The 17,912-nt window shown below is 47.9% G+C and overlaps 2 protein-coding genes across 8 annotated transcripts in view; one reads left to right on the top strand and one right to left on the bottom strand.

Annotated features, from left to right (window-relative positions):
- Nucleotides 1-85: 85 nt before the first annotated feature.
- LOC119226487 (protein sidekick-2) lies at nt 86-5,096 on the bottom strand. The gene is made up of 16 exons (XM_037484515.2): nt 4,930-5,096; nt 4,610-4,648; nt 4,391-4,447; nt 4,170-4,290; nt 3,921-4,069; nt 3,671-3,816; nt 3,322-3,460; nt 2,490-2,578; nt 2,163-2,373; nt 1,849-2,034; nt 1,488-1,619; nt 1,240-1,401; nt 850-993; nt 682-763; nt 522-603; nt 86-439 (listed from the first exon to the last, which is right to left on the bottom strand). The coding sequence occupies exons 1-16, from the start codon at nt 5,012-5,014 to the stop codon at nt 86-88; spliced, it is 2,178 nt and encodes a 725-aa protein (XP_037340412.2). The 5' UTR covers nt 5,015-5,096.
- Nucleotides 5,097-8,658: 3,562 nt separating this feature from the next.
- mast4 (microtubule associated serine/threonine kinase family member 4) overlaps nt 8,659-17,912 on the top strand; it is a 44,910-nt gene continuing 35,656 nt past the window's right edge. For 2 of the 7 annotated variants that reach the window (XM_062559032.1, XM_062559030.1), the window contains exons 1-2: nt 8,659-9,383; nt 17,176-17,329. In XM_062559032.1, coding sequence (XP_062415016.1) covers nt 9,102-9,383; nt 17,176-17,329 — 436 coding nt within the window. In that variant the 5' untranslated portion in view covers nt 8,659-9,101. The remainder of the gene's footprint in view (nt 9,384-17,175; nt 17,330-17,912) is intronic. The other 5 variants (XM_062559033.1, XM_062559029.1, XM_062559034.1 and 2 more) reach the window with 3 other exon arrangements.

The raw sequence follows: 17,912 nt of genomic DNA, 5'->3' as shown, positions 1-17,912 counted from the left end.
ACAGTCCACCGTGTCCCCGTTTTGACACCTGCATTCCGTCCCCGTTGAGGCCGGTACGTGGACGGTTCTCCTGACGTCCCTCCCGCTACGTCTCCGCCGCCTCGCTGTCCACCATCAGGCTGGTGCTGAACTGTCCGATGTAGTCCATCCTTCCCGTCGCCGCCCGCCCCGCGTCCTGCGTCCGGCTCTCCGTGGCCCGCTGAAACATGTCCAGCGTGGTGTACCCACCCGGCGGGGCGAGTGGGCCGCCGCGGACGTCCGGGACCGCCTCCCCCGTGGCGTCTGCGGGGCCTCCCGTCAGAGTCCTCGCCGTCTCGGTGGATCCAGTCAGAGTCCCCTCCCCCTCGGAGCTGGGGGTCAGATGTTGCTTCTCCTCCAGCCGCAGGCTGGCCGTGTCCCACTCCTCCACCTGCAGGGTGGTGATGGGCTCCAGCAGTTCCTGAGTGGAGTAAAGCATCGGCTTCTCATCGAGTTCTTTTGTGTCTGTCGGGTGTCATTGCAAACCTCAGGGAGAAGCTCACCAGCTCGCGCGGCTCGTCTATGTTCTGCATGGCGTTGCTCTTCTCCGGGTTCGGGATGCTTGGCCACACGATCCCTTTGGCCCTGAGCCAAGCCACAGGTGCGGTTAGATGTTTATCCTTTAAAAAAAAATAATAAAAAGGTGTAGGACGGAGGCTGTACCTTCTTAAGACAACGGGCCCAAACATCAGCACGCTGGCCACAACTGCAAAGATGGCGATGATCCCACGGAGATGAGAAGATTCTGCAAAGCGAAAAGAGGAGCACTGAGTGCGGCTGTTCAAAACGTGTCAGAAATGGAAACGCTGCGCGTCATTGGGTGGACGCGACCTTGCTCGTTGGTCTTGAACAGGCTCCCCGGGCTTCGGACTCCTTCCCCTGCCGCGGTGAAGCCCGACACCTGGACCTCGTACGCGGTGCCGCTCTTGAGGTTCCGCAGTTCAAAGCTGTTCAGCGTCGGATCCACCGTGACGTCTGCGATCAGAGAGCGATTTGGTTTTCACCAAGTGAGACCGGCTACACCTCAGAGTTCACGTTACGAAAAGAATCATGTTTCTGGGTCAAAGCACCTCAGATTCTGTCAGATAACTGAAGCAGAACCACCACCTCATTTTGACTTTGACACAAATACAAAAAGTTGCACAACTTGAATTTTCACTTTGACAAAACCGAGGCGGCGGGTGACCCGGTTGGAGGGGGGAGGGTGGGGAGGGGGCTCACTTCTCTCGGTGCCGGGCCTCCCGTGGGGGTGCTCGCTGTAGTGGATCCTGTAGCCCAGCAGGAAGCCTCGGGCGTCCTCCTCCGGGATGGACGACCACCGCAGCGCCGCCGAATCCAGCGTCACCCGGGAGATGCTGATGTTGGAGGGAGCGCCGCCGGGAGCTTTGAGGGCACAGAATCCAGATCAGTTACCGGTGTGGTACCTTTTACGTTGGGAAGGGGGGGGGGGGGGCGCGGTGACGACTCACCTCCTTGGGTGGAGTAGAACTGCGTCGTCCCGTAGGTGCTCTCGCTGTTGTTCACGCGCTTCATGTTGCAGGTGTCCCTGTCGGGCCGCGTGTGCAGCGTGACGCTGTATCGCGTGAAGGGCTCCAAAGGCTCTGGGAAGTAAAAACAACGTGTGAGGGAAAACTAAAATGTGTCTTTTGTAACTGCTGACCCCGACCCCGACCCCAACGTGCTTTTGTGTGATGCAGGATTCGGGTTTTGGTCCCCTGGAAGGCTGCTACGTGAATAGTGCATTGTTCCCTCTTCCTTTCGCCAGTGAACATACTTCCTGGGGAAGAAGCTCCCCCCCCCCTCCCAAAAACACGGCGGGCACCTGCGCACCTGGCAGAGAAGATAAGCTCCTGTGGTTGCCTTTGTTCTGGTAGAAGGACCTGTAGGCCGCCGCGTGGCCCTTCCTCGTCCACTCCACGGAGTAGCAGACGTAGTCCCGGACCAGGTCGTCCCTCCAGTAGACGGTGAAGGACGCGTTGCCGTGGGCCGTCACGTTCAGTGTCCCGTCTCCCGCACCTGTGGGAGGGGGGGGGGGGGGGAAGAAGGCACGTGATGAACCTTACACACGCGCGCGGGTTTCGCGTCGCAGCGTCTTCTAACACACCCCTCCCCCCCCCCCCCCTCCCCCCTTTGACGTGACTCACGGCGCGGCCCGCCCCCCCGCTGCGGTACCGCCCGGCGGACGGGCGGGGAGGTGCTGGCGTTGTTCACGGCGCTGATGGCGAGGTGGTACGCGGAGTGGGAGAGGACGAGCGCGATCTCCGGGCGGGAGGTGTTCATCTCCTCCCGCGGAGCCTCTCCGGAAGCCTTCCCCACGGTCACGCGGTACCCGTCGTGCTGCTCTTCGGCGGGAAACTGTAAGAGACACACGGCATCACGTGGGTCGCGGGGGGGGGGGGGGCATAAAGCTGCGCGGGAAAATGGTGGTTGTTCTTCCCAGTGCGAGTCAAAACGTGAGGTGGAAAAATGACCTTCCAGGTTAAAGAAAGCAGGCGGGAGCCTCGTCTCCCGCTGATGTCGGTGTCCTGCAGGTGGACAATGAGCGGCTGGGTGGTCAGTTCTGAAAGAGGACGTTTCTTTAGCAAATATGAAACGAGATAAGAAAGCATTAAGGGGCTAAACCTGTGGAGCCAAATCCAGGTCAAAAGTTTTGTTCTTTCGAAGAAAAAAATGTGAACCTGTAAGTTTAAGTTTTGTTGAACATTGATCAATGTCAAACCAACACTATTTAAAATATAAATAATTGGACGAAAAATATTTTCGGGTTGTATAATATATAGAATGTCTTTTTTTCATTCTTCACTTGTATTTATTTTTTGATATTCACTGTATTATATTTTTCGGTTGCAGATTTTGTATTTTCAGATTCAAAACTTTCTTGATGACACGCCCCTCTCAGCCGACGCCCCGCCCCCTACGCCACATCAGGGTCAAAAGTTTGAATGTGAAAAAAAAAAAGATCCGGAAAAAAAGTTTTGAATCTGAAAAAGAGTTTTGAATCGAAAAAAAAGGTTTGAACCGGAAAATATCAAATCTGCAACCGAAAAATGTAATAGTGAATATCAAAAAATAAATACAAGTGAAGAATAAAAAAACACATTTTATTCAAAAAAAATAATAAAACTGAGTCAAAACTATTTTCAACCCAAAACATTTTTCATCCACTTATTTTTATTTTGAATACAGTGTTGTATTTTTTTTATTTTTTTATGTTCAACAACAAAACTTTCAGGTTCACATTTCTTTTTTGTTGAATAAACCAAACTTTTGACCTGGATTTGGCTCCATATGAACCAGTCTGACCTGGTGGGACTGTGTGGGCCTCACTCGCTGCACACTGTGGGCATCCATCACTAGTGACGCACCGTATCCGGACGCTGTAGACCAGCGAGGCGTTCAGATTGTCCACCCTGCACGCCGTTGCATTTTGGGATATCACGGGCTACGAGCGAATGACACGAGGAATCATCCGAAACGTTAATGAAAAAAAAAAAAAATAGAACAGAACCATAACTTTCACACCATCAGAGAGACTCAACAAGATACACATCTCCGTCTCTTCATCGATTAAAAACTGGTACATAAAACAAAGACACACAGAGTATCTGATGGTGGCGCATGGAGGAGGAGGAGGAGGTACTTTGGAACGGACCTCGCTCCATGACCGCCCGCCCGGCGCCTTGTAGCTCACGGAGAACTTCTTGATGGCCCTTGCGTCCTCCCGGGGCCAGCTGACGTTCACGAGCAGACTTCCAGAGCGGCGGCTGAAGGTCACCTCGTTTGGAGAACCACACCGCACTGAAATGTGATTATAAAAAATAAAAATAAAAAAAACGAAACAACACCTTCAGTCGGGGGCGAAGAGAAACCGTGTCATGGAAGCACGATTCGGTGGACCTTACCTAAGCTCCCTGGGGAGCCCCCGAAAACTGCTTTTGTGCAGTTTGCCGACTTGCTGTGTTCAACAACCTCCACCGTCATGTTGACCGTGACGAATATATCAATCTTTTTAGAGAAGTTAGTGATGCTGGGGTAAACACGGCAATAGTTTCTACGAACAGAGAAGGTTTGAAGGATGAGACGTTTATTGTGAAGAGAACATTTTAACAATTTGTGTGATTGGACTTGCGCTGAGGGAGGAGAACGCTCACCTGGGCAGTTGTTTTACAATGAGTGTGTACGTGTTTTCCGATGGGAGCCTCCCTGGTTTCCACACACACACCGTAACAGGTGGTTTACGCCTCCGAAAACAATCCAAATCATGAACTCCATCTGAAAGGGAGAAGCAGGGGGTCAAAAAAATAATAATCAAGAAATCTCATGTGATGACAGCTGCTGACAAATGTATTTTTTTAATTATTATTTTTTTTACCTGGGTGAATCCGACAGTTCTGATATTGGGAAAAGTCTTTGGATGAGCTGCACCTCCCTGGAACAATATGTGAATATGACGTCAAACCCAAACCCTAACCCTAAGTAAGGTACCGCTTTTTAGGAAATCCTTTTTTCTATCCCTTCCATTAGAGATCATTGGATTAGAGTTTGAGCAGCAGCGTGATTGAAATATGATGACAAGAATAGAATAGAATACCTGAACTGGAGGGCGTTGTGTAGTAAACAAGAATCAGACCTTGAGTTGAACACAGAAAGGAAGCTTTAGGGATACTAATTATAAGAGTTGTTTAACAAATGGCTGATGGACGATAGTGAAGTAATTCAGCAGGTTACAGAAAAATCCTCCTCAACACTGAATTTAATTATATAATTTATTTTCCATTTATTAAATAGGAAACATAATAGACCAAACACCTACCAGAATGATGCCAATGATGCACTATTCTATTCTAAAAAAAAAACGCTTTCAGTGTCTAAAAATACAACAAACAGAGGAAGAAATGAAACGCCACTCACCAAAGATGAAAAACTGCAGAGTGCTGGACGCGCAGGACGAACACGTTGAGGGTAGAAAATCCAAATGAAATCCACCACGGACCATTTTCACCCGGCACCGAGCGAGTGACCCTGAACCCGGAGAGCGGCGTCGAGCGTCACTCCCACATCTGAGCCATGATGCACACGAGCTGCCACTCACACTGAGCCAGGGGGAAACACTCTGGGCAGTTATTCGCTGAAAAGGGGGCGGGTTCAGCACATTGTGAAACGGTTTTCGAGGACTCCAGGTTTTTTTTTGTTTGTTGTACTTCTTCTTTTCAAAAATAGAGTAGAACCCCCAAGTGACTGAAGGAACGTCTCTTTTCTCCGAGCAGTTACTGAAAAATGAGCTTCCTTGAGTTCACTCTGACTCACAGCGTGAAGACAGATGACTTTTGTCTGATGTTTTTCAAGAATTCTTTACGCCTTCAAAGAACTGAATGAAACTATCTCGTTTTTGATCAGTTTCTGTAAGTCGATGTTTTGAGGGAAATGCGGTGGAATAAAATTGTCATTCTCAAAAAACTGAGTTTAAATAGTATAATATTCACCACAATAGTGCATTACATAAACAATTAATAGCATCCAAGACTTAAGACAGTATTTTACTTAAAAGAGAAGAAAAAACGAGAGCAAATCCAGTCCAGCAACTAATAATTTAATAGGGTTAGGGTTAGGGGGGGGGGGAGTGCAGAATCACACTTGAAATCAAAGCAACGAGCAGACAACGAGGTCACTCTGAGCCTCTCCGTCAGCGTGTCTGCTTGTCTCCACGGTTACATTTAATAACGCTGCCCGACCCACGTGTGGGTCAAGCTGCCTCCGTTAGCACTGTCACCTCCATCAGCACTGTCACCTCCATCAGCACTGTTACCCCCATCAGCACTGTTACCCCCATCAGCACTGTCACCTCCATCAGCACTGTTACCCCCATCAGCACTGTTACCCCCATCAGCACTGTCACCCCCACCAACACTGTCACCTCCGTCAGCACTGTCACCTCCATTAGCACTGTTACCCCCGTCAGCACTGTTACCCCCATCAGCACCGTTTGCCGCTGTTTGCCCTGTGCTAATGTTAGCTACCGTTAGCTTCTAGTCGCTACATTGAGAGCCAATGTTTATATTCATTGTAAAAAAAAAACCTTTTCATTGCTCTTTTTTAATGACACTAAACCCTCGTGAGAGGCTCTGGTGACGCTTTGAGTTAAGAAATTTAAATCAAACCCGTTTTACACGAGTTGTTTTTACATCCAAGAGATGTCCTTCATCATAGTTTTGAGGAAATATGCTTCCTACTTGTTTACTGTTTGTGTTTCTTTATTTGAAAGGTAAAACGCGGAAATTGATAGTTGCAGCAAGGGGCGGATGACATTAACTACAGTAACACTATGTGCGGCCTTATCTATGTGTCGTCGGTTTTAAGCACCCATGTACTTTTAGCTGCATGTTCCTCCTTCAGTGCTGAGCTATATGCACTGACAGGAAGTTCTGTTCTCACTTCAGTGACTTCATTACTGCCGTTTGTCACGACGGAGGTGTTAACACCTTAAACCCCTGTAGCAGCTCTAACCCTTGCTGGTTGTTGTCTGTGATGACCATTCTTTCATCCCCAGGTTGAAAAAGGTCAACCAATTTAGACGTGAAGAAGACCAAGAGCAGCAGGTTTACATCAGAGGAGTTTTGCCACAGGTGTGTTTTAGGATGTAATGCTTTAAATCCCAAAGCTTCGATCAAAATAAGAAGTGCACCTCAAAAGATCCCGTCAGAGGAAATGAATTTCTGCTAAGTGAGCCGACGCCTGCCAGCTCATGTTTCTCTCCTCTTTTCTGCTCTTATCGTCCCTGAGATCAGCGAAGCGATGGAAATCTCTTGTGGGCTACGAGGGTGGAAAGTTGGCGTGGGTTCCTCTCAGAACGTCTCGCTTTGATCACAATCCTTGGTTTTTACCTACCAGAGACTTGGCAATCGTCATAAACAGGTGTTCATCATTTATTATGTATGCGATTCATGAAATGAATGTGTACGGTAAAACAGTGATGTGGATTTTATGAATCTAAAAAGAAAATCTTCCCCGAAAGTTATTAAATGTGATTTGAGAGGATTTTTCAAGAAGATTAAAAACAACCAGAGGACGAACTTTCAAAAGTTTCCTTTCGGAACACACACAAAAAAAGTGTTAAAAGTACAACGTCAACAACAGATGACACCGCGAGCTGATTGGTGAACAGCGGCCTCTTGTGGACAACCTGTGAAAAAGAACAAATGAATCCAGGAACAACTCCACTTCTGTTTTTCTGTCACAAGATTTCCTAGAAAACTACTGATTGAGAATAGCTGCAGTAAACAGGAAACACGTACAGAGTGAGAATCTGTGTAGTGGTGTGAGGTTGTATTGGTTCCTTTGCATGATGACTTTTCATAAGCTTGTGCAGCTGAGGATTTCTGAGCTTTGCAGGTATTTGGTTCCTAAAGAACTTGACACTGACCTTATGATGGCGCTAGATGAGAAGTTAAGGTTATCGTAGTGTTAAGTCTCAGCTTTTATTTCTCTTTAGTTTGTTCCCGATTGTCTTCTTCGTTCCTTCCACTGCAAGTGAATACAAGTGGAAAAGAGGCCAACACCTCTTGTAGGTGAAGTGATTCTGGCAGCTTGGACCCATCACCGAACAGGTTTAGATAATAATGACATCATCGCTGCTGCACTGTGTATTTTAAACGTGCGCTGCCGTCTCACACCCTCTCAACTGTCACAACTAACTACGCAACTGTGTTACGCATGGACTCACCAACGTGATATCTTAATAAAACTGCATCTTTACAACAAAGAGAAGATGTATGGATTTTAGGGAGACTTTGAAACATCTGTCCAGAGACTGGAGATGACAAACACATTTACAGGTATGTATATTGTTCATTTACACTTTAAATAAACCAATGAATCAGAACCTCAAACACAAAGGGGCTTTTTTTTTTTAAAAAGAGAGCTGTGTACAAAGACAAAAGTCAAATCCAAAGACAATTATTAAAAGAAAACATTTTCAGCTAGTTTGCACCTCTAGACTTGTTTTCTTTTCACAAATACTAAGGTCTTACTAAAACCGCAGGTGTCTCCTGCCGCAAGGGCCCAGGAAATGGGTTTTAAGACAGAATGTCAAAGAAATATCACTTTGTGTGTGCATGTAAACATCCTGTATTGGAACTTAAGCGTTGACCCGAGCAGCAGTTTTCTCCCACGCCGCCGTTTCTCTGTCTTCTGCTGCAGTTGTTGCTTTGCTTCTAATGACGTTTTCATACTCGCTGTGCGCTTGCATTAATATTTCCGGCTCCATATGCCGACCCGAAAGTCGTAGTATCATGTTCCATTCATGCTGCCTTCATACTGTGGTGGTGCACGCGCTCAACTCTGAGTCAACCTACTCCCACTTGATTGAACCAACTCTAAACAGCTGGTCTGAAACCCAAAACTTAAGAGTTTCCCATCTCACGGTAAATTCAACTCAGAGTTCAGGGTTTGACTCACCCTTTGGGGGTCCGTTTCAAATAGGAGGTTACCCCCCTTTGTGAAACAGACAAGTTTCCCTCATCTCAAGGTTAACAAACTCTGAGTTTTCACTAAACCCGCTTCTTGAAACGGACCCCTGTCCTCCAACTTACCCGAACACGTTTGTTGTCTAAAACTGAGACAACAACAGATTTTTTTTTTAAAAAGCTCCGAAGGCCACCTTCCCCTCAATGTGCACCTCAGCTGCCTCGTTTCGAAGCTGCGGTGATCTGATTGGCCCCGCCGCGCACCTTGTGGGCGGGGCCAGTTCAGGGTCTCGCGCGTGTTGTGGAGGCGTCGGTGACATCAAGGAGTCGGGCCGCTACAAAGTGACGAACAGAGGCCACTTTTAAGCGAAGAGGAGACCCACACAGCGGGCTCGATAAGTATTTTAATATCGATACGTCGTCGTTTTGCTTTTACTTGGCTTAATAGAAGAAAAAAATAAAATAAAAATAAAGTGCTATTTTGCAGCGAAAATGAACTCCCCGGACAGGTGCGTTGACAGGTTAATTACCAGCGAAGTTACGCGTTGGTTTCACCTCGCGTCTTTAGATGGACGCGTCTGTTGATTTGAAATTCACCAAGTCAACGTCCGAAAGAAGAACATGGAGCAGAAGTGTTATTTTTCTTGTGGAAGCGAGTCGTCGTCGTCGTCGTCGTCCTCCGGCTCGGACACGATGTCGGAGGGCGAAGAAGAAGAAGTGACGCCCGAGCTGGACGTCCAAGTTCCCGGAGACGATGCTCGCGACGAGCCGGAGGAAGACGCCGAGCCCCCGGGGGGCGAGGACAGCGGGGACGAGCCGGAGGAAGACCCCCGGGAAGACCCGCAGGAAGACCCGCAGCCTCCGGGGGGCGAGGACAGCGGGGACGAGGACGAGGACGAGAAGGTAAACACGAGAGCTCCAGCGCATGTTCTTTTTTTGTTTAGTTTTTAACTTGTTGAATACAAACTGGAAGAGAGAGAGAGAGAGAGAGACGTCCTCCTGTGAATCCTCTGTGAACCCTCTAAACGACTCCGTAGACGGCGATAAAGTGCCATTTAATTCAGAATATATGTAAACAAGAGCCTGAATCACCCGCTCGACCGCCGAGTCGTCTTTTGCTTACGTCACCGAGCCAGAGCGGCAGCACCGTCCCGGGAATGCTTCATGCTGTGAGCCTCTTAAGACTCCGGGACCTCTATTCTTAGGCATCCAGAGTCTTACCCACCATGCGAGCTGCTTCTTCCCCTGAGGGACCCGTCCCCCTGAAACCCGTCCCCCCCCCGAGGGACCTGTCCCCCTGAAACCCGTCCCCCCCGAGGGACCTGTCCCCCTGAGACCCGTCCCCCCCGAGGGACCTGTCCCCGACAGCAGTGCTGAGTCATCACCCACCCTGCTGTAGTGGATGGGTGGCAGATGGGTGCTTCTCCTACACTCTCTTCACTTTGAAGCCCCTATTTGTCGCCCCTGTGTTTTTTCTCCGGTGCCGTAAACCCTGCAGCCTTGTTGCTGACAAAATATTCTCATTCGCCAAAGAGAGATTTCCCAAAGTTTCCTCTTTTTCACATTGTTATTGCTCAATAACATATTTAAAGAATGATATCACTGGGGGTAGTTGCCAGCAGTGAATGCTGTGTCCGTGAAAGTGATGGTCAGTTTTACAGGTACATTTAATATTGTGTTCTTTCCACTTCTATCAATGACGTTCGTCTTAATACGACAGAATTAAACCGCATCAGGAACCTTTTGTGGAAACTCTTTAAAAGGATCAGATGTTCTAATAGAGGAGCCTGTAGTTGTTGTTGTGTCCACTCAGGAAACAGATGGGTAGAATGAGGAAGACCAAGATTGACTGCCTTTCATTTCGCATGGTCTGCAGGCCGACCGGCTCCGTGGAGCCCAGTGCAGCGAGATGCCTGCGAGGGCGTGTTGGGTCTCCTGACCCAGAAAAATCCTCATACCATGAATGGCTTCGGGCTGCAGGTGTGGCGCTATGTCATCCATTATTATTAAATCCTATATATGCAATGGGAGAAGGCAGTATATTGTGCAATCTCGTGTATTGCACACTTTTCCTCGCGTTTTTGTCTTGTTTTTGCAGCGAGCTCATCGGTACTTTCTCGGCGTGACACACGGCCCCGTCACGAATTAAAATATCGCAATAACTCCTCGTCGGGGAAGTTGGAGTCGCACAGACAGGACTCTTCTCACTAATCCATTTATTTCTCCTCACTATGACTGTTGAGACAAGTATTTATAAGCGTGTCAGACTTTCCAGCATGCACCGACACCTCCCCCCCCCACCCCCCGGCCCGGCCCGGGGCGGTGTCGTGTCTACCAACACTGGCGCTTAACTAATTTGGAGCTTGATAGTCTAGTTAGTTAGTTTACATTAGCTTCGTAGAGATACCATAGAGCGCAGGCTTACACCAGTCCCTTGTATTCCAACAGTAGGTTTTTTGGGGGATATGTCGATATCCAAAGTGCTGAAATCAAACCAAAATATACACAGACTTGAAAAGCCACAGCGGGCTTCTAGATGAGCCGCGTGCCCTTTCTGAAATGTCAGTTTGACGTCCATTTAAAGCCACGCTGACCTCTCTGCACTTGGTCGCAGGAGAGAAAATGTAATCGGACCCTTTTTTCTTTACTGCACTAAATCGTCACCTCAGTGGCCCGAGCAGCATGGGGGGGGGGGTGGGGGGGGTAAGCTGACCTGCTGCATGAAGGCCAGCCGAGAAGTGGTCCTACCACAGGGGTAGGCCGGGGTAGGGGACCTTTGACCTATGTCTTTCTGGGGTTAAAGGAGGCAAGTCTTCTGAGAACTAGCACGACATTTTCTCTCCAGACTGCGGCCTTCGGGCGCTAAGTATGAAACCTCCTGTGGTGTTTATTCAATGCTTATTTTGTGTGTGTGTGTGTGTGTGCGCGCGTGTGCTTAAGATAATGCAATAGACCTGTCGATCATTTTCATCTAAATGGCCCAAACCTTTTTTTTTTTTTTTTCTTAAATATTCTGCTTTCATCAGTCTTGCATCATTGTAAAATTGATATCTTTGTTCTGTCCCTTGGACAAAAGAAGCATTTTTAAAAACTGCTACCTGATTTCCAGCAATGGACATTCGCTCGGGACCCTAAAGGGGAATCACGTGAGCTGCTTCCTGCTACCGGCTGTGGAAACTCCTCCCGCCCCCCAGAGCCGCCGATCCAGTTCTGCGCTGCGAATGTGACCGTCTGACGCGTCTCTCTGACCGACAGTTGAATCAGTCAAAGACGTGGAACTGTCCTTCAAAAGGACGATTCGTGTTTCGTAGTCACCACCGCGGTCTGATTCTACAATTCCATTATTTTGTTGGTCTGACTTGATTAGTCAAGAACATAATGGGCAGAACCTTTTTAAGAAACCGTTTTAAGAAAATCACTTCCTGGAGCAAAACATTATGTCCTTGAGTCACTTGTTGTGTCAGATTTATCCCAAACCCAAAATATATTTAAGCACTTTTTAGGAAACATTTTGTATTTTTAACTAAAACATTTAATGGATTATCAAAAAATTTGAAGATGAGTTATTTTTTTTATTCATTAATCAACTCTGTCATTTTTAAATATATATTTAGCAAAGGGATTTAACCTCAGTAGTTAAATAAGACCTTTGCTATAAAAGCACTGTTTTGGTTTTAATGTTTGAGTTTATTTTGTGCTTTAGTCGCACAAAGGACAAATTATAAATCATTACACTTGAACCTAACCCAGTGATTCTAGCTCGCTGCTTGCCAAAATACACAATCTGTCAGTGTTAATCAGTATATTCCTCGTCTATAAATGTCCTGCTGCCTTTATATCCGCCCTAATCATAAATCCTCTGTTGCCATACTTTCTCATCGCCGCCTCCCGCGCTGCGAGAGCAGATTATGGAAACCGCCACTTGTGTTGTGCTTAATGACACCGTTTCCCCATTTGGCTTTTCTTACGTTTATATTTGCTCCTCCAACAACGGATCCACAAGTTCCCAGAGAGGCTCCGTTAAGCCTTAAATGCTGGTGAAACACACACCGGGTCACTTTGCGACGCTTAAAAGATCCCCGCTGTCACAAAGTACCCGAACGCGGCTTCTTACCGTCCATGATGAACACACGAGTGCATGAAATGAACGTTGTGAGGCCTCCTCGTAAGCATCCGTGGCCTTGTTCAGAGCCAGGGGAACGGCTCCTTATCTTGTGTTCAGCACATTTAAAGTGATACCGATACAGCCCCCCCCCACCCGCCCTGTTTGGCTCCCCGGACAAACGCAAGGCTCTTCTCGGCTGACTTGGAGTCAAGAAATCCTCATTTATCAGTTTAAAAGGACACGTTTTTTTTTTTTTTTTACATATTTCAATGATGCTGAGAAACGTGGGACGTTTGCGGGGGGGGGGGGGGGGGGCGGCAAGACTGGACAAGTTAGATGTTCAGCCCTGAAGGCAGCTGCCCGTGATGAGCCCTGCTGGGTTGGGCGACGGCTATTACAGCTCATTTCATCCCTTTGATGGTGCTGGCACGAAGGCAAAAACCAGAGACACCTTTTTGTTATTAGACTAAGAAACAGGTTATTTGACAAAGATTCAAATATTTCAGCAGTCGGTTTCTTTCTTCTTCCTCTGGTTTGATAGAAGGAGGCCCGGTTCAAGTCGGGCTTTGCACCAGTGCTCTTTGTGCATCAATATTTGCTTCTCTTTGACAATATTTAACTCTCTCTCTCTCTGTCGGTTCCAGTGCTGAGCGGCCATTTATTCATCCAGGCCGCCAGTCACGGATGTCAGAGTGGCGTCCAGTGTCCGTGCCGGCTTTGTGTTGGAGAGGATTAACACAATCTGGTTTAAGACTCCGTGTAGCTCCGACCTTTTGACTCCTCCTTTCAGACCTTTTCTGTGTGTGGACGTCTGGGCTCTAATCTGCCTGTTCCAAGTGACACAAAGGCTCAAGTTTGTTGATATTCAAACAAAATGTCTCCGGGTGTGAATTCACCTTCGTGTCGGCGTACCTCACCAGAGGGACGCGAGGTAAGAGAAGAGCGAAGGGAAAGTCCCTGTCGTTAGAAGCTATTTCCATTTGTTCTTTTGTGTTTTAAAATGTTGAATTAATGAACACCGCTGCAGGCGCTCCAGCTGTTTGAAGTTTTAAAAAGATACAATAAAGAGAAACCGTTGCATGTTTATCCACTGTGTCTAGTTACACCGACCCTGGGAAAAGGGGTTTAACCCTAAAACAAACACAATGATTATCTGAAATGGCTCATAACAACATGCATGTGTTTATGTGTTAGTGGGCTCCGGTTGGAACGCAGCGGCGTAAAAAAGCGGGACGAAGGCCGTGGAGCGGATCAGATCTCTGACCTTCAGTCACACACAAGCGGGTTTTTATCAGTGACCAGATTATGAACTCAAACAGACTTCGCCGTCCACTCTTTCCTCGCAATTAGTCTCCCCCCCCCCCCCCCCCCCCCACGTTGAATGATTTAAAATAAGTCTTATTCCAGGCTGAAGGGCGCACGTGAGATGGACCTCGGCACGTCCAATCAATGCATTCGTTTACCTCGTCACGGCGCAGGAGATAACGGGCCGTCGTGGTCGCAATGAAATCAGAGGAGAGAAGCAGTGTTTTTCTAACTTTAGATCAACACAGGAAACTTGATCCCCCCCCTGAGAACGCACACAGAGCACAACCCCCCCCCAACGCAAAGGTTTTCTTCAGCTAATGGAGGGACACTGTCCATGTACGGAGATGAATTAAGTGTCCGTGGAAGACATTGGTGCCGCTTCTCGTTGTGCGTAAACACCGGAGATCCCCAGCGGAGGGGGGAGACGGAGCGGACCCTCTTTTTTTAAATTTATTTTTGTTGCTCTGCTGGGATGACGCTGAGGAGCAAGCTGCGTATCTCCAGAGTTCACAGAGGACGGGGTCACGGCGCTGGGAGCGCTCTGTGGAACCGCTCCGTCCACCACCCCCGTGCTCTTGTGTCTTTGGTATATCTGTGGTTTCTTGTCCACCTCCCTCTTTGCATCTCGGCTTCACAGATGCCCAGTTAGCTTCACGTTGTGTCGCTTTCATGAAGAGTGAGAGGCTTCCATGACACATTTGGTGTTGTTCCACAACAATGGAGAGGGCGAGTGAGAAGCCCCTTGATGTTTGGGCTCGGTCTTCCTGCCTCATTGTGACTTGTGTCAACCAAGGAGACGCACTAATAACAATTCACATCTGTAAAATGATAAACAACACCCCCCCCCCCTTACCCCCACCCCCTCTCCTTCAAAGGGGCTTACTGTGCGGCTGCTTCACATGTATGCTGTGCAGGTCTGCTTTAGAGCAGGTGACCCTTTGAGACGCAGCTTGCAGCCAAAGAGGCGGATGGAAGCGGTGTGAAACGTGTTCTTTTTCATGGACCTTCGGGGTCCTAGAGAGCAGCGTGTTGTATTCTCAACCACACGGGCTGTTGTGTAAAGGATAACGGCAAATACACAGTAAATAAATTCTCCGTTTCCTCGCACATTATATGTTACAGGGCCTCGATTTGAACACAACCGACTCGCAGCGCTGTGCAGTCCTTTCGTTTCGCTTGTTCTTTGACAACAAAGGGCTGATGATGATGATGATGATGATGATAGCATCGTGTGTTTGTGTGCGCTTGGCGCTGAGGATGGAGGCGGGACGGTCAGTTCAGACTCGAGCTCTGGTGGGTGAAAGGGCACGTGTGTGTGTGTGTGTGTGTGTGTGTGTGTGTGTGTGTGTGTGTGTGTGTGTGTGTGTGTGTGTGTGTGCACGCATAGAGCTTTCTATTATTGCGCCGACGGCCCCTTTTGAAATCGGTGCAGATGTTTTTGTTTTCTTTATGATTTGATTTTTAAATTCACACTTGCGTGGGACAGGAAATGCATCTTTACTGATTTCCCTGATTGCTCACAATTATTGCTCGCTTATTGCTGTTTCTCTGTATGTATGACGTTTGTTTGTTTGTTTGTTTTGGGTTTACAGTTATCAGATTGTCCTGAACGCTGACTCGCTAGTTATTCTACGTTATTGCATGCTCCTGTTAATGGTCACACTGTTTGTGGTAAATTTTGGCCCCAAGTAGCACGTTTTCTTTTTACTTGTCTGGGCAAACATGGAATATAAATCAAAGTCTGACCACAATTCATCACACGCCTCTCAACTTGAGACTTTGCCCCAGCGCGCAGATACAATTCCTGGTCATCTCGCTTCCCGCTTCAGTTGAAATTCAACGGCATAAAATGACGTGATGTTTCTGTGAAACGGGCGAAACCGAAAGGAAAACACGACCTTTAATGATTAATCCGAACGTATTTGCCTTCAGACCTCGTTCTCGTTGCCTTGTGTGTGTGTGTGGTCATCAGATGGAGAATCACTTATCACACGATTAGCACCACATGAAGCAGTTTCCACAGAAGAGCCGTCGTTTATTCAGTGTTTCAGGATGAATTCAGATTGCAGCTTCTCAGATATATATATATATATATATATATATATATATATATATATTAAATATTTGTCTTTTATTGTTTTTTTAAAACCCCTTTTCTGTCAGTCACATGCAGATATCTCCCATGTAGTCCGTTTCAGTCAAACAATGGGCCGCACAGTTGGTGGGGGGGCGCTCTGCTGCGTCGGGGTCGCGAGGATCTGATGTCACGGAGGTCAATTGGGGGGGGAGCCAAACGACTGCACTGCATCGCATTGTGTTTTTTTTATTTTGTTTTTTCATGATGGAAAAACATCTCGGCTATTTGACTCTCGCTCCACTTCCTCTGGACTCACTTCTCGAGCGCCCCCCCCCCCCCCCTCCTCCCCCCCTCCCCTGCTGGGAAAGTGTCCGGGATCATGAATCCTCCCGGAGAGAGAAGCAGGGAGAGTTTCCTCCCACCCGGCGCTCTGAGCCGTGCATATCTTCGTCTCCTCGGGGAGGGCCTCTTCCTCGCCACCGGGCATTGTTGTCATCCTCTTCTCTGAATGCGATGTGGGGAAAACTCTTTGATGTATTCAAACACGCTCGTATTCCTCCAAGTGAGCCAGTGTTTTTCTTCTCTGTCTCGTTGTTGTTGTCACGATGTTCTGAGTGGGATACTTGGTGTACCGGCTTATTGCTTACACAGGGGGCGGGGGGGGGGGGGGATGAGGTAGAAAATGATCACAACATTTAGCCTGTGACTGGATGGGGTCCAGTCTCCATCCAGGACCTGGTCAAACCTCCATCCCAACCTCCATCAGGACCACAGGGAGCCTACACACCTCCTCACGCTACACCCGCAACTTAAACACACACACACACGCTCTGTCGCTTTGCATAAATGACACACTTTTAAATGTTGTGTGTAAATCCAGCGCATTCATTTCAAAGGTCATGTTGACGCGCCTCAAAAACCCAAAGTGAAAGCGTGACCGGCCTCCTGCTCGTCTTCACCGGTTAACAGTTTAAAGATCGGTAAATTCAACGCTGGAAGGAGACCTTGAAGGGGGAAAAAGTGACGAAGCACGACTGTGATGTTTTTCTTTCAAACATAAACATTGACTCACCAGGTTGTGTGAGATAGTTTTTTTTTTTTTTTTTTAATGTTAGATCCTGTGATGTCGTGAAGCGTGTAGAGGAGAAACATTGTAACCCTGATAATGTTATTTTGTGTGTAAATACCTCTCTCTTCTCCTCTAGTTGGACCACATCCTCTACCCTTCCTCCGCCTACCTCAGGAAGTCCAGTAACCCCGAGCTCTCTCACGGATTAAGTCCCGCCCAGAAATTTCGGCGGCAGCTCGGCGAGGACGGAGCGAGCGTCCGCAGACGGAGCCTCGGGGGGGGTCTCACAGGTAACCCGTTCTCCCCCCCCGCTGTGATAACGGGTTAATTGCGTCGGTTACGTAATGTTTTTCTGATTCTGGCTCACCTGAGAAAAGGGGAAAGACCTCATTCAGACCACAGACCGTCTGTTGAGCAGCTCCCTTAAAAACTGTTTGCCAAACCGGAGGAACAAACGTCTACAAACTGAAGCACGAGTGCGATTGTGTGATAATTGTGGTTGCAGCTAGTTTGTGCTCGCGGCGCTGCAGGGCAAACGCCGGCTCGGTTCAGACCTGCTTCAACGGCGCCAGTGCAACAAACCTTTTTATTATTTAACGGTTAAACGGCTCAACAAACCTAAGCCGTCCTGGTGGCTCATCCATAGCATCATCATTATTCCTGATTGATTATTCCAAAGATTTCGGTCAGTTAATAATGAATTAAACGCAACACATGAAGAGTTTTCTCTCTGTGAGGAGACAACGTTTTTAAATAGTTTACAACAGAAAGTGACTCGGTGGTTGACCCGTTCCGTTGAAACCCCATCATGGAAGAACTTTTGATTGGTTGCATTATTTTCCACGTGGTGATTAATGCATCCGCACGGGGGGG

This window comes from Pungitius pungitius, chromosome 18, assembly GCF_949316345.1.
Source record: "Pungitius pungitius chromosome 18, fPunPun2.1, whole genome shotgun sequence".
Lineage (NCBI taxonomy): Eukaryota > Metazoa > Chordata > Actinopteri > Perciformes > Gasterosteidae > Pungitius > Pungitius pungitius.
The sequence above is the reverse complement of the archived record's forward strand: the minus strand, read 5'-3'. Positions and strand labels throughout refer to the sequence as shown.

What these genes read in the sequence shown, in the direction of transcription:
- LOC119226487 (XM_037484515.2), bottom strand. Translation starts at nt 5,014, where the DNA reads ATGGTCCGTGGTGGATTTCATTTGGATTTTCTACCCTCAACGTGTTCG. An exon ending in ATTGTAAAACAACTGCCCAG is followed by an intron (nt 4,070 to 4,169) that starts GTGAGCGTTCTC and finishes CTCTGTTCGTAG; the next exon opens with AAACTATTGCCGTGTTTACC. An exon ending in GGGCTCCCCAGGGAGCTTAG is followed by an intron (nt 3,817 to 3,920) that starts GTAAGGTCCACC and finishes ATCACATTTCAG; the next exon opens with TGCGGTGTGGTTCTCCAAAC.